Raw genomic sequence first — 16,495 nt, 5'->3', positions numbered from 1 at the left:
TGAATTTCTAAAACAGTAAAAAAAATGCCATGGATATAGACATAATGACACGTAATGAATGCGTAAACCTAGATAGCATTGGTTTATCTTCATTTGATTGAAGGCATTCAGGGCCCTTTCTACATATTTTTTCCATGAAAGTTGCATTGAAATACCCAAAATTTTAATCACATGAATTGATACTGGACTCAGTTTGTCACCTATAAACAATTTAGATTTTATTCATCAAAAATTAGATCATATTACGAGACACCTAGCTTTTTATTTGATGTTGTTATCATTGACGATTACTCGACGGTATTCTTTTTTTGGTGAAGTTCCCTAGTGCTTGCTCATATTTTCATCATACTTTCCATTAGTTTCAAATTTTGAGGCAAATAAGAGGCAAACCAAGGCTAGTGGTGGGGTTCTAACTACCCGTGATATTGTTCTGAGTAGTAATTAAAATTCGCAGTTTATAGTAGGAAATTATTAAAAATAAAACCTCCACACAATTCGATGCCATTATCTCTGGATATAATGAAATAGTACCACCGTTGGATCGGACAATAAAATAGCATACCCTTCGTCTTCTCCACACGTATTACAGCAAAGCGGGCAATGGCTGGTATTATACTTTTTACTCAAGAAATTAACACTAAAAAACATTTCATTTAGTGGAAAAACGGAGTCCTGGTGCATTTACAGTCTTGCCGTTAATCAAAAGGCATTGTACTGATGAAGAAGAACTTCTAAGCTCTATGCTCTGTTCATGAATTTAAGGGGCAACAGCTCACGAAACAGTTAACGCTCAGTTACAGACATTAACAGACCGACTTGCTGTTGGATATATGACGCTGCTTTGAGTAAGAACTATCTCGGTCTAGTCCCAAAATCGCATAGAGAAAATACGAGCTAATCCCTAATATCACTGTACGTTCCATTTATATTCACAACTGAGATTATAAAAAACAGAATATTCCACAAAAATCCTCCCAAAGAATTATGAAAATATCCAGGTAGAGAATTGATAGTTCGTGCGAGATGAGCATAGAAGGCAATTGGCATGAACACAGTGAGTAGTGAGAATTTTTTGGAAAAAGAGAAAGATTTGAATATTTATTGTTTCAACTGCAAAGTTCACCTTAAAATTCCTATACCGTGGCTACCAAGACAACTATCGTAATAGTAGAAATTGGGAGAACGTGCGGTCTTGATTTTGACAACAGATTATCAATGAAAAAGCTTCGGGTATGAAATTACATAATAACTTGAGTAGGCATACACCTTCAAGGAAGGAAGGAGGAAATTAAAATGCCATAAACTTCCAATTTTCCGATACGAAAAATTTTAGAAATAATTCCTACAAAAAGAAACCAAATTACGTAACTCATTTGAAAAAATTGCCAAGGAAATCGATTAAAAACTCGCCAAAATAAGAAACCTGTGCATGGAAACTTTTCCCTACCACAATTTTCGTAAAATAAAAAAAAGGATTTATCTCCCAACCCTAAAACCTTTGTAACTAAACGAACGACATATATGAGTTCAATTAATGAAAGACAGTAATACGTAGTATTTAATATTTTTTCACGTGCTATAAAATTTAGATGGTGCTTTTTTCGATCATTGGAGTTTAAGTTAAAGGTGCCATTATTACCGTCACGTGGAGCCCTAGCAGCTCAAATCATTCAGATAGTAATTAAATCATATTGATATTTTATACCATCGTAGTCCGTGGTGCCTGCGAGAGTAAATGCTGAAAATCTTACTCACATTGTTTGGCGCATCGCAGGCGTGTTTCAGCCTTACAAGTAAACCAAGTTCACCACAACCAGTCAGTTAACAAAACAATAATTTTTATGAGCATTTTTTTTGTGCTGTGTCGGTAGTGTGTTGTTTGTGATGGCAGAAACTTAAATACTAAATTGAGAACTTTGATGACTTCACATTGATAATAGAGAGATCAATTTAATTTACATATTTTATAATATTTTTCTTTTTGAAGTAACTTCATTGCTTTTTAGTTTTTTAATTGCAAGCGACGTAATACAATTTATACCGACAATTCGGCCCACTCCAGACAGAGATCCAAGGAACTCCAGCAATTCGCGCTATAAAAGCCGTTTTACACGGGGCACGTGCTTGCGTAGGTATGTACGAAGGCGCAGTCAAAATTGCGTCGTGTAAAGCGGTGAATTGCTAGAACACATGTGAGAATGCGTGGACGTGAGATGGCAAAATAACCCCTGTTCTAATTTCGTTCATGCATTCGCGCAATTCCGCGCCATTTTAGAAATGTATGCAGTTCTAACCTTCGCAATACCGTGCCCCGTGTAAAACGGCCTTTAAGGTTGCTGTACACGGTGAATGAGAGGTCGAAGCTGCTTCTTACTAGTGATGCCCATCTTAAAATATGCGTGCAGGAGGTCGCTGGAGATGGGAAGAGAAAGTCGGCGGATGAAATGAGAAATGGTAAAATTCTGCCGCCGAGGATGAGCGTGGAAATCGATTCTAAAATTGGTATGTGGGTGGGTCAGATACCACCCGTTGCCGTAGGTTGGAAGATTATACGAAAGTGCTGAGCATAAGACCAAAGAATATAGATAGTGGATAATATCGATGGCATTTTCATGGTGACGTATACAGGTCTTTCGCCCGCTTCGACATTTTTAAATTAAAATGCAAAACTTGTAAGCCATGGATTACAACACATCCTGTTCACTCAGGTAAATGGAAGCGAACACACTGTTATTCCACATAAGTATTTTACTAGTTATTCGAAAAAAAAAATTATGTGAAAGCCGAGATATTTCCGATGAACTATTGACAGTCAAACCCTTTCGCAGATAAGTTGATGATGTCATTACCTAATGGCATTCGGGTCGCCACTTCTTCGCTATTCCTCGACCTTGTGATTAGGCCTCGTGTTTTTTCATTTTTGTTTACGTAAATATAAGTAACCCCTTCCTTCAATGAAAGGTTCTTTCTGAACTTGTTAATGAACTCTGGACTTACCTTTACGCGTACTTTACACAAATATTTGTGGAATACTGCCAGTCAATTTTCGTTCAATAATATTGCCCAGCTGATTAAGCCCAACACCATTCTGTATAGTATTTATAAATATCAGATCAAATGCATTTGGCGTAAATGTAGGCAACATACTGCACGGATGCGGAAGTTATTCTGAATATTTTTGCATATTTCTCAATTGTTTTCACGAGTCTTATAGTGTATCAGCAGGAAACTTGTTTAACCTAATACCAGCAATATGTTCTCTTCAGCTATTGAAAGTGACCGAATAGATTGAGATTCAGCGGTTAGTGGCATTATCAGAGGAATATAAAAAATGATGCAGTTGATTTATCGGCTGATTAAGAGATATTTGATTAAGTCCTAATAAACTTTATTTTCAACTTCACGTATCGATACAGAAAAAAATTGAAATATTTTAGTGCCGAAGAAGTTGCGGAAGCTACTTAAGACGTAACTATTAGAAACTTCAAACGAAATTCTATTTTAAATGAAATTTAGCTATAATTACGGGTATTCATTATTATTTGTCAGAGATAAAAATACTTTAACTTGGATTGCCTAATTTCATATTAAATTTTCTAAGGGAAAAGTCAATTAAACGATACATTTTTGTGTTTTGGGTAGTGTATTATATAGAATTAGATATACATAGTATTTGATTATTCACAATGCTTAAATTTCAAGTCACAAAAATTTAACAGGAAATTATCTAATTGGAACACTGAATGACTGCAAATTTAGAAATACATTTGTATTTTTACATAAGAGTTTTGAGTTTTTCTCAAATAATTGACGGGTTGCGTTAATTCCATATGCTCCACAGCACCATCAGACGTTTTCCACTGTAAAAAAATAAGAAACACATTGTAGTAAACCATGAAATCATATGCCATCGACGATACTGAGGCGTCGCGTCCCTTTAGATTAAGACAACAGACAATGTTTCTTTAGTTCTTGATGTAGACATAGCAGCTGAATTTCGCTGTAGGAGGAGACGCATCTTATTATTAGCCATTTTTCAGTAGGAAAAACAGTCCAAGTTTTGAAGAAATTCAAAGTAAAGGTTTGGATGAATTCTCGTTTGGTTTCAAAAATATCTGTAAAGAATAATGACACGATAGAAAAGTTAATTTTTTTCGTGTATTTGGAAAGAAATTCAATTGTAAGATAAATGTTTGACAGGAAAAACATTAATGTCAAGAGATGAGATTATTTTAATAGAGATTTAATGCAGGGATATTCACTTTTCTTCTTATTTGACTAACTTAACATACCTTGTTAAGGGGTTCCTCCACGGTAATGTGCCAATTATACCGGTGGTAGCATACAATTTTCCCAATCCAGTCCATTATTTTTGGAGGAGTTTTTACCAATAGTTATCGAAAATTAAAATTTTTTCCACAATATACAGAAAGGATGTTGTTCACGATGAAAAAGTATTGGACTTAGCCGCGACTAGAACCCTTATCTCCCAATTTTAGGCCGAGCGTGTTAGCAAGTTTGACGGTGTGAAGTACCTGTAGTAAGCCACTGTCGGAGTTTCGCCGTGCCAGAGGCTTATTAAGCACGTCCTCCATCACCTATGCCACAGTGTAGGCTATGGTGTCACCTTTTTAGTAAAACCCATCCCTTTTTTCGATCTGAGAAAAAGGCTTAATTGTGTACTGGCTGAATCCTGACCGGCAATTGGGAGATCCGGGTTCGAATCCCAGGTAATCAAATAGTTTTTCATGGCCAACGTCATCCTTGATGAAGTTAGATCTGAGTCTTTCCCGGCGAATATATACGAAAAAGGTTATCCGGGCTTCCAGCCGGGTGGTCTCTCTCCATTCTACCGACGATTCGGTACACTCACCATCAACTCACCATTGGCCCTGAGGATGGAACCCGACACGTGTTCCGAAACGTCGGCAGAATGGAGGGAGACCACCCGGCAGGAAGCCCGAATAGCTTTTTTTGGTCATCCTTGATGTTAATTTAACACTGCACCCGTGCGCATGACTGCGCACAAAGTCACTTGCTTCATGCAGTGCTTAGCATCCGCTAAATGAATTAGTTAGAGAAATAGACAGAGATGATAAAATTGGGAAGGAAGTTAAAATATGCGTTACCGACCTCAGTGTCAATTTCGTTACTCGAAAAAGAGCCAAAAGCGAAACAGCTTATCCTCCCCCCTGTCGAACTCGTATGCTAGGTGATTCTCGGACTAGGTGAAATGGACTGAAGAGAAGTAGATTCACTGGAGGTAGATTCACTGGAGGTTGATATAAGATAGGTTCCTTGCAGAGAAATTAATTCACCAGAGATAGATTCATGAGGGGTTGATTGAAGAGGCGTTGACAGAAGAGAGGTTGGTCGAAGGGAGGTAGATTCATCAGAAATTGATTGTAGAGGGGTTGATTGAAGAAAGATTAGTTGCACAGAGGTTGACTCACTTGATTCTGATTGCACACAGGTTGATTTAGGAGAGGTTGATTGAGGGAAGGGGAAGGAGGAGGGCCCAGTATTTAGTAGAACATCAATCGGAGATGGTGGTCGTATATTTGCGTTGGGTGGTGGTGGTGGTGGGTAGATTACAGTAAACGGGTAGCTAGGTGTTCTCCTCACGCCAAATTTTTCTTCAAAGTAATCTGTTCCAAAATCATCGTCTTCCTTCTCCTCCTTCTTATTCCTTCCAAAGCAGCAGCCTATAAGAGCGAAGAAAATTATCGATATATACAATTATATATATGTATTACTTCCATTTTCCCACTGGCGCTTGGCTTACTTTTTCGATAGGAAAATTATACTGCTCCCACAGTGGAAATAATGTTATAATATTCACCGGTTTCTATGATTATTATCGGGGAGTTTTGTTTTGGCTGCACAAATTAGACTGCAAGTACATTTATTGGTGTTTGAGGTAAATTTTTACAAGAGGTACAATCCGGATTTCGCCTTCAAACCTTCACTTTCCTGTAGTATTTTTGCCTCCTGATTAACGTGGTGACATTCATTCCTGGCGGAAATTAATAGTTTTCGAGATATTTTAACTTTTATGGATAGCGATTTTCGGGTTCTGCGCATGCGCGGCCATATTGGAATGGCGGTAAATGAGTTTCACGGCACATGTTTGAAATTGTAAACAAGAGAAAAATACCCCTAGTGATGGTCCAATACATAACAAAGTGGGAGGTAGAAGTGGATAAATCACTTTCTGGGCACATGTACGGGCTGGTCAACTAGAAAAAAATATCCTTCGAGCTGGTCCAGTTGGTAAAGTGGGTAAATCACTTTCCGGGCACATGTACGAGTTGGTCAACTAGAAAAAAATATCCTTCGAGCTGGTCCAGTTGGTAAAGTGGGTAAATCACTTTCCGGGCACATGTACGAGTTGGTCAACTAGAAAAAAATATCCTTCGAGCTGGTCCAGTAGGTAGGGTGGGAGGTAGAAGTGGGTAAAATGTGCTTACCTTCCAGTGCTTATGGTTGCCCAGATGTCCCAGGCAGGTTTTCCTCAGTGGGTAAACTTTAAATTTGGCGGCATGGTAATGTGTGCGCATGCGCAGAAGGTGAAGTGCGTAAAGTAAAGGGTGAGTAAGTGAAGATCGTAAATGGCGGCGCATGCGCAGAACCCGAAAATCGCTATCCATAAAAGTTAAAATATCTCGAAAACTATTAATTTCCGCCAGGAATGAATGTCACCACGTTAATCAGGAGGCAAAAATACTTCAGGAAAGTGAAGGTTTGAAGGCGAAATCCGGATTGTACCTCTTGTAAAATAATACCGTGTTTGATTTCAATGTCTCTCATGAAAATATTTGTCCTGCGTCATATATTGAAATTTTTTTATCCATTATTCTTTCCATGAACATCATGGAAAGGTACTTCGTGTAATTAAATAAAATAACTTTGTTTTATTCCACACTTTATTTTAAATAGCACGACCCAGGTTTCAGCATCTAATACTGTCATCAGGTGATACCTGAAATGCTGAAACCCGGGTCGTGCTATTTAAAATAAAGTGTGGGATAAAACAAAGTTATTTTATTTTATTCTATATTGAAGCAATTCCGCAATGTAACGCCTGAGACCGTGTCTTATATTGAAAGGTATTTTACTGAGTGGTACAAAATTTGAATATAAATACCCTTATTTCATTAGAAATAGTCTTTATTTTTGCGAACGTTTCTTAATGCTAGCGGTGGAACGGTAATGGAATTTATTGCCCATTATATGCACGATCCCATGTTTGATTTATATTTTTGCCATAAAATTTTCCAAGATATTCTAGTGTAATAATATAATTTTGTTTACTTTGGGATTAAAAAATTTACTTACAGACGCCGCCCATTGTATTCGATTCCTTGAAAACAATTGCGAGATCTATTATTATTTTTCTTCGCTCCTTAATAAGATCACCTTATTGTTGTATTTTCTCTCCACCTATCATCATTATCTCTTGCGTGTTCTAAAATGCGAGAAATATATCAAACTTTTCAGCTCAACAACATCAAACTCTTTCCGCAGCGTTTTTCACCATAAGGTAAAGTGTCGCTTAGACAACAGTATTGTTGTCTTTGTGGCGGTAACGTGGAGACATCATGTATTTTATGCATTGTTGAAATAGGTCAAATCATTATTGTTTTTACTGTGTTTCGGCATGCATCTTCATTTTTTTTATTTTTAGACATAAAAGATAATTTTGCATCATATAAGCATTAATTGTATTACATATTTTTATTTTAATCAATCTAGGCCATGGCGCTGAAACGGCTATTTGTTGCCTGATTTCGATGACAAAGCTTATTAAACATTTTAAGCATTATATTAATTTTTTTCGCGTAAGTTATGCTCATTTGTGATTCATATATTTTTCCTATTATTTTAATATTATTTGCTAATAACTGCTCGATAATTATATCAATATGCTGCCCGTGTTCGGGCGAATAAATTAGCTATGGAATGTTACGGTGTTCAATTCCCATACATGTTATTTTATTTCCCCGCATTTATAATAAACCTCCCTGTATTCTGTTGCAATGATAAATTACAAATACATAAAATAAAAATAAATGCACATTCAACAAGATCGCATTATATATATTATAGCGAAAAACTGATGCGTAAGTATTGCAAGCATGTGGTAAACCCCAAATGAAGACTCGTTAAACGTTAAAGATGCTTAATGGGTGATGAGTAGAAGCTCTCGCCTTGCTCAGAGAGTAATAGCTGAGATAAATGGATCCATATATATTAGCAAATGAGTATTTGATAGGGAGTAATCTTGCGATGGGCATACGGAATATGGAATGCAACGTTGTGAATCAACGGGGTGATTTACGATTTAAGTAAAGCAATAGAGTATTTGCACTTTTTTGGTGAAGCTTGTTAAAAATATCAGTTTGGTTTAATTAAGCAAAATTCCAATTCCTACAGTCGTACGACCATGGGTGAATTTGTTATTAACAAATAAACATTCCAAAATCAATGTTGCGCTTAAAACACTCCGCCGCCATGTCAGACGGCTTGTGACGTCAATCCCCATACTCACCTGACTGCAGTTCCTCCGATCACCTGCGATTGATGGAAACCTTGTTTATTGTTGTTTACGAACACTGAGGTTGATCTGACGGAAGAAACCATCTGTCCTACTATAAATTAGTGGTATATTTCGTACAATAATTCTTTAAGTTCGTAGCCATGAGCGAAGATACATTAATGGCTTGTAGGACAAAATTCCGGAATGAATATTGTTTTGTTCCGTTGTGTGGGAGCACCCGTGTTTCTACACCGAACAAGATTTTTGTGGATGTTCCCGATAAGCCTGAACTACGACGGAAATGGTTATTGGCAGCCCGGAGGGATCTTAAGTCGATGCCATTATTACATTATTCCATTCAGAAAGGAGAGACTAATGCGTAATTCTGAAGCATATGTATGTTTGAGCGGTTTGAGATGCAGTTATTGTTGTATACAAACGGCCGTGTATTCATTGATGATATACATTGCATATTTTTTCACTTCGGATGCTTACTTTCATTATGTATGCTTGATGACTATGGAAAAAACATAATTAGCAACGTCAGTATTGTAAGCATTAATACTCTAAAAGCAGATATACACAATTTTGGAGTGGAAAAGGAAAATTAAAAAATTTTACAATGCAGCAAAGAATCGTAAAGAAAATAACGTTACGGTAAATGTATGAATGGTACAAATTTGATGCATTGCAAATACCTACATGCGAGCAATTAGTAACATATGTTTGCAACTCCTAAAATGTTATAGTAGAGGAAACACAACAACCTGCCTCGCTACATTTAAATTTTCAAATATTGACAGCATAGAAGTGCGGAAACTTAGGGAAAAATAGTATACTTGAGATGTTATTGTATAAAAAACAATGCAAAATTCCCCTTACTTGTACATATTTATTGCTCATCATATCACAAATAGCACTACCACGCACACATTTCACGAGCTGTCTTTTTGATACTTATATGCCGAATCAACTGTTTCAATGAAGAACTTGGCTCACAATAAATATAAAACACTATTATGTAACACTAATCATCATCATCATCATCATCACTGGTCAACAATCCTAGGATTGGTTTGACGCAGCTCTCCACTCAGTTCTCCTATCAGCTAATCTTTTCACACCTACGTAATTCTTCTCTTTCACATCTCTCTTTACTTGTTCCATATATTTTGTCCGAGGTCTTCCTTTTCCATTCTTGCCTTCCACTTGCCCTTCGATGATTGTCTTCATCAGGCCATCATGTCGCAAGATGTGGCCTATAAGGTTGTTCCGTCTTCTTATTAAGGTTTTCATGAGGCTTCTCTTCTCTCCTACCCTTCTTAGGACTTCCTCGTTACTAACTCGGCTCGGTAACACTAATAAAGCATAATTAACGGTTTTCCAATCACTCTGCACACCACACTAAAAGAATTTGCACTCCTTGAAATTCGTAAGGATTCTTCACATCTCATTTCCCACACATCACTAACGACTTAGAATCAGTTTACGTTATTTCACGTTAACATTGCGAAGACAATTAAATGAATAGGCTGAAACAAATTGCTAAACCAGTTATTGTAACATCAAAAAACTTCAAATTTCACTATCACTCCTACCGTAACCAAAATATGACTAAAACAAAAACGAACAACAGCGCAACGAAATGCGTGAAATGTAAACACTGGCGAAAACTCACAATGAATTGGCAATAGGTTCAATACGTAATAAAATCAAACAGAACTTAGAAGCGAACAAACGAATGAAAATTAATACGCGTTCGATGTATCCCTAAAGCACAACTAGTTCAAATATGAAACATATCCCCTTCGCAATAGTCAGATACCTTTGATCGAAATGTATACGGTTGGTTGAACCAGCATGGAAGAAATAATTTCCTCGAAGATGTTACATTCACAACTCACTTCACTCTTTACTTCATCGTCTATATGCAATCGAGTTAGAGACTTAAGTGTAGGATGAAACGGGTGCTTCACGAGTCTATTTTCTCCCAACTCGGGAGAAAACGAAGTTGCAGACCTTACAAAAACGAAGATAGGCCCTAGGTATACACCGATCACGAAGGGGTCTACGTCTGGGAGGTTATTTGAACAAGCCTTAACGAAACCAGGTTCCATTTTGCAAATTTACTTGCATAAAAATGAAGAAATATCACGTAAAATACGTGAAATATAAGTTATTCATCAATGCTCCCGTCCGCTTGCAACTATACTATGGGAGATGACGTCACATAACGAATAGCCAATTACAGGTCGTTTTACCCTCCTGAATTTCGATGCTAAAACAAAGGTTATTAAAACTTAAATAATAAATTAATAACAAAACACATGGAATTTTCATTAAACATAAGTATGTGAACTTCAAACATGTATGCACTAAATGGAAAGGGTTTCATGCTTATTCCTCACCCATGCAAACACTCTATTTTTGGCCTTCTGCATGGCATTTCCAGGTGCTGGTAGGGAAGTGTAAATGTGCAACTCAATTTTTAGGTTATACTACGAAAGTCTAGAATAGTTATTATAGGAGAAGATATCATCGAACCAATGCTCGTACAGCGGGATTGGGGAGCTCAGTACTTAACAGCTTTCGCAAAGTAGCTGAGATTGAGAGAAGCTCCGCATTATAGCTTAAGTACATAAAACCGGAAGTTTTTTCAAATTTTAATCCGGTATTACCGTAAAATAAGCATAAAAACCGGTGAACATTATAACACTAATAGAAGGGATTACACTACCAATATTTTATGCTTGATTTATAAATTAATGGATGTAAGAAAGCCTCTCACCAAATTTTACCACTGAGCGCTGAATAATTTCGCCCCTAGAAGAGTTTGAAGTTTCAACTTGAATTCCGCGCTAAAAACGTATTTCTCGAACGACGCCATGTTGATGACGTGTGAACCTCATGATGCCTGCATTACTCGCATAAGGAGAGCATTATCGTAGGCGTTATTTCGAGTATAAATAAGTGGTAGATGAAACGGAGAATTTTAAATGAGTGGGAGGAAACCTTACGTGTACTGTTGTGTGCCTGATGTGAATCTACCTCTCGTCAAACACAAGAAAAGTATTTTTTGTTTTGCCAAACGACCCAGACCGAGGTAGGCGGTGATACGACAGCATATTCCTTCAGAGATGGGCTGTTATAGAATTTGTGAGGGCCATTTTAATGTAAGTCTCTTCTGCTTCTCAAAGGGATTTAGTTTCCATTACTCCTTTTGTTGTCTTTGGCCACACATCGCAATAGTTCGTATGTGCTAAAATACATACGCGCTCAACGGGAAATTTTACTTTTTAATTGCAAATATATCATTATGTTTCAATTAATGTTGAATGTCATGATTATTTCGTGTGCATTTACTGCATATTTACCCCGGTTTTCACTCTTTGTTTCTATCTTGCGCATTAAAAGCCAACTACTGTAACGGAAAGGGCCTTTGACGCTCACCTGGTGATGTGTCAAATAGTACAAATTAATGCATCATAATCACAAATGTGTACTCCAGGAAATACTACGATATCGTATTACTCACAAAAAGCAGAAATAAGCACATTTGTGTCACGGTACCGCCAGGTTTATAAATATAAGCACAAATAGTATATAATAACTTTTCTTTCTTAAAAGTTCAAAAACGCATTGTGACGGTCAGTCCGTGACGCGTGGAATCGCCCAGGAGTCTAGACGAGGGAAGCAAAGAAAACGTTGAAGGATGAAGGGGAAAGGAAAAAAGAAGAAACGAGGGAATAAAAAGCCCCTGTGGGTCAATCGGGAGTGGGTAAGTAATTGGGATAGTTTTTGGAACGAGGCAGAGAGGGAAAGATTGCTCTGGCATGAGTAAAGGCCGTTTTACACGGGGCACGTACTGGCACAATCTGAAGTTTGTTCGAAGGCGCAGTCAAAATTGCGTCGTTTAAAGCGGCGTATTGCTAGAACACATACTAGAGTGCGTGGATGTGAGATGGCAAAATAGCCCCTGTTCTAATTTCGTTCATGCATTCGCGCAATTCCACGCAATTTTAGAAATTAATGCAGCTCTAGCCTGCGCAATTCCGTGTCCCGTGTAAAACGGCCTTAATAGAAGATATTGTATAAACGAGGACTCTTTATAATCGTCCTCATGGCCTATTAAGTCCTCATGGTCTATTAAGCGGGCAGAATATTAAACGGAAGACACAAAGTTCCGTACATGAGCTCAACGCTTCACCAGGGAACGGGGCGCACCCACGATGCGAAAAAATTTATTTCGACCTCGAATCTGCATACCACTTGCATGTTCTTTTCGCCCGAGTATGAGAAAGTCTGCATGGATGAAGAGAAATAGCAGACACACATCGTTGCGGGACCTTCTGCTCCGCACCGGATCCTGCACACTCCACCTCTCTTCCCGTCGCCAAAGCAATAACACTTTACTTCCGGCGGCATTGTTGAGCCTCGAAAACCACCGCCACTTCCATTATGGCGATCCCTACTGCCGAACACGCCCCCCATTCTCGCGGGACTGCTTTCATTTCTCGACTGAGGGGGAGAGGCGGTCCAATTGTTGGCGAGGGCATGGCGGGAGAATGGATTGGCAGGGGATTGGAGGCGGATTTCTCTCGGCCGCTACAGAACCTGTCCAATGCTTTCGGCACAGGTGAGTGGCGTGGGACAGACGATTTGCCAACGCAGGTGACCGCCACCCGAATCCCGAGCTGACGAATACAAATATGAATTTGGATTTGGAATTATTTGTAGGCAGATTTATTTTATTTTTTGGGCTAAGATATATATTGAGCATTAAGTGACTTTGTTGTGAATGCAAAAAATGAGCCTACATATATTGTAGAGGTATTACAAAAACGCTATTTTCTTTTCCTGATACGTGACCTTTCTTTTAGGTGGTATGAAATGATGTGTTAGCAGCAAGGCCGGATCGAGAATGTTTTCTCTGAGGGGTTGGGGGAAAGGGTTGGTCAGGCAAACGGTCTTCTTATAATTGAGATTTTAAAAAACTTACACCTACAAAAATTTCTATGCGAAATATTCTCTTAATACTAATAGGAAAATGAATTATTTAGGTTCCGTAATATTAAAAACACGAACGTAATGATAACAGTGTTAAATATCTTGTCTATTTATTTAATCGCCTCGGGGGGGCATGTGTCCTCGTGCCCCCCTAAATTCGCCAATAGTAGGCAGTGTCATTTAACTTTATTTGGTATGTGAGTATTATTTCATGGTATTAAAATATTTATTGAGTCCACTTTTCTCTGTTTCCTGGTTGGCTCACAGAATGCCAACACTAATGCAATTTCATTTTCCAATACTGTAATACAGCTAAGACAATTTTGTTCATTATGATGAAGCACGCAACCCAAAACCGTAGTAGCACCAAAGAGGCACAATACAATGTCCTGTATTGCCAAAAAAGTGAAATGAAGGAATTTGTATGCTTATAAGAAGTTAAAATATACAACTAAATTTAACTTGTGTTTTTGGCAGTTCACAGAACAGCCACCGCCAAATGCAGCGCCACCTTGTCGCCCAGCAAGAATGGTGGTGTTAGGCCGACACGGATGAAAGTAATAATTGGAAGGTACAGAACTTGTGTCATTTCCACGGAACTGCAGCTAATCACAGATATTGGATACAGTAAAAATTTTATGAACAGAAATACTCTAAAGTGCCCTTCCATTGGATTCTATACTTTTCCAAGCGTTCAGTAGGGTCGTTCGTTGCTACCTGAGATCTGTGAAAAGTCTTGGAATCTAATTTTGTTTATTCATTTATTTATATCAGACCAAAACAGCACTAAGGCATTTACGTTGTGTTTATAAACAAAGTAAATTATGTAAATATAATAAATAAACATGTATAAAAATAATATCATAAAAAACAACCATTTTCAACATATACAATACACACAAATGGTCGGTGTCAAAAAGATACACTTTTCACTTAGTTATTAAAATTGCTGCGGGAGGCAAAGATGTCAAGAGGGGAAGAAGTATTGGAGATTGAATTTAAAATAGAAGGTAGGCGGAAAAAGATGGATCAATGAGATAGTGCCAGACGGAAATTGGGCTGGTGTAGAGCTTCAGTATTGCGGGTTTTTGCGAGCAGGAATGCGTAGTGAAATGTTAGGAGATCACTGGATCTGAAGGACCCATTCATGATGCGGTAAAGAAATTTGATATCTAATGTGAATCTGCGGTGGTATATTGAAACTCACGAGCTATTTTCCACAAAAAATTATATTTACAATCCCAGTTTCATGAGAACAATGAAGAATGAACATGCGCAGAGAACGCGTGATACTAGCAAATTCTACGAATGTGAGTCAATAAAAAAGTCGCAAACGTGTGTGTGCCTTATACCGTTCGAAATTTCGAGTGCATCTTTTACCAGCAGATGGCAGCATATGTATTCTTGTCGTACCATATTTCGCATGCACATAGTCAGTCAGTGGCTGTTAGCTCACGATGGCACTTATATTTCAAAGCTGTACACGAAAAGAACAGCGTGCAGCGTGAGATATTTATGGGCTCAAGGACTGTCCACAAGAGCTGTGTCGTTCATGAATGAATCGTTCTAAGTAAACGATTCAATGGCATGAACCAAAATAATTGAATCTACGTTTTCCTCCCGAATCGTTCAAAATGAATGATTTGATTGAAGATTCAAATGCGCCGAATCCAAATCGTTCAAAATGAACAATTTATGTGGAAGATTCAAACCCTCAAAAATCCAAATCGTTCACAATGAAGTGAATTCGGCTTGACTGCGTTGATGCCCACCTAACCACGAAAGGCGGTGAATGATCATAAGATTCTGACAAACGGCTATACATTTTCGTAATAAAAACGAACTTGTGACCTTCATTACCGTTGATATGACTCTTACAATGTGTGGTACGTATTTTAGTGTGATGGAAGAAAATATAAACACTGATTTCGTTGAACGTTCATTTATGATAAAATCTATTTCACGTAGTAATTACGGCAAGGGAATTCTTGAAGCACGGGAATTTTGAATATGGAATGAAAATGCACTCTTCCTTCTCGCAAATAAATTTTTTAATTATTATGAAAGGAATGGTTGCATGCTATGAATCACTAGAAAATATCTGCAATTTGACGGATTGAACTTCGTAAGCGCTATTTACGATATGAGTATTTACATTTCACAATAAATATATTGTGGACGACTAATTTTGAATGGCATAGTATTCAGACAGATTGAAGAGGGTTTAAAATCTGAAAACCATTCATTAAAGATGTGTTTAAAAGTAAAAATAATAATCACTGTGAATTGCAACCCGTCGCAATATTTTAAATTCATTAAGTTCGCAGATTCACATGGATTCAGGAATCACACGGATTCGAGATTCAGATGGATTCGATATTCATAGAGATTTCCTCGGTGCATTCGGTTCATTATGAACGAGAACCGATTCACTGCTAAGAATTAAATTACATGAACCGAATCCAGAATATGAACCGAAATTTCCACCTCTACTGTCCACAGAAGAAGTGCATCCCGAAACGCTTACCATCTATGCTGAAAACTGTTTCGAACGGAGAGCTGTGATCAATTGGATCCAGAACTCTAACAATGGAAGGAAAAGCAGTTGAAATGGGGAGCGTCCCGGTCGTCCTGTGGTGTCAACCGCAACCACGTTGCAGCATGTGGGGCTCTCATCTGTTTGGGCCCCTAAAAAATCATTTGGGTGCCTATCATTTTGATAAAGATGATGGATGCCGTAATATATGATGTTACAGATTGGCTGCGACGGCAACCAAAAACTTCTTTGCTGCTGGCTTTCAAGGACTCGTAAAGAGATGGAAGAAGTCAGATTGATTGTCGACGAGTTGATTATGTGGAAGTTCATGGATAGTTATAATTCAAACAGTCGCAGTATTTTGCGGGCTTTCGAATTTTCTGTGATGGAATAAGTGCCTGAATGTACAGGGT

At 37.9% G+C, this 16,495-nt stretch overlaps 1 protein-coding gene across 2 annotated transcripts; it reads right to left on the bottom strand.

The window, feature by feature from the left end:
- Positions 1 to 3,649: 3,649 nt before the first annotated feature.
- Positions 3,650 to 7,425, bottom strand: LOC124156850. Of its 2 annotated transcripts, XR_006864408.1 has the most exons (3): positions 7,339 to 7,425; positions 5,134 to 5,705; positions 3,650 to 3,860 (listed from the first exon to the last, which is right to left on the bottom strand). XR_006864408.1 is itself a non-coding variant. In XM_046531342.1 (2 exons), exons 1-2 carry the CDS (start codon positions 7,349 to 7,351, stop codon positions 5,209 to 5,211), a joined length of 510 nt encoding a protein of 169 aa, XP_046387298.1. In that variant the 5' UTR covers positions 7,352 to 7,419; the 3' UTR covers positions 4,875 to 5,208. The 2 variants fall into 2 exon arrangements, 1 of the variants encoding a protein (XP_046387298.1); XM_046531342.1 differs by lacking the exon at positions 3,650 to 3,860 and having other exon boundaries at positions 4,875 to 5,705; positions 7,339 to 7,419.
- Positions 7,426 to 16,495: the final 9,070 nt, after the last annotated feature.

This window comes from Ischnura elegans, chromosome 4 (genome assembly GCF_921293095.1).
Source record: "Ischnura elegans chromosome 4, ioIscEleg1.1, whole genome shotgun sequence".
NCBI classification, from domain to species: Eukaryota; Metazoa; Arthropoda; class Insecta; order Odonata; family Coenagrionidae; genus Ischnura; species Ischnura elegans.
The sequence above is the reverse complement of the archived record's forward strand: the minus strand, read 5'-3'. Positions and strand labels throughout refer to the sequence as shown.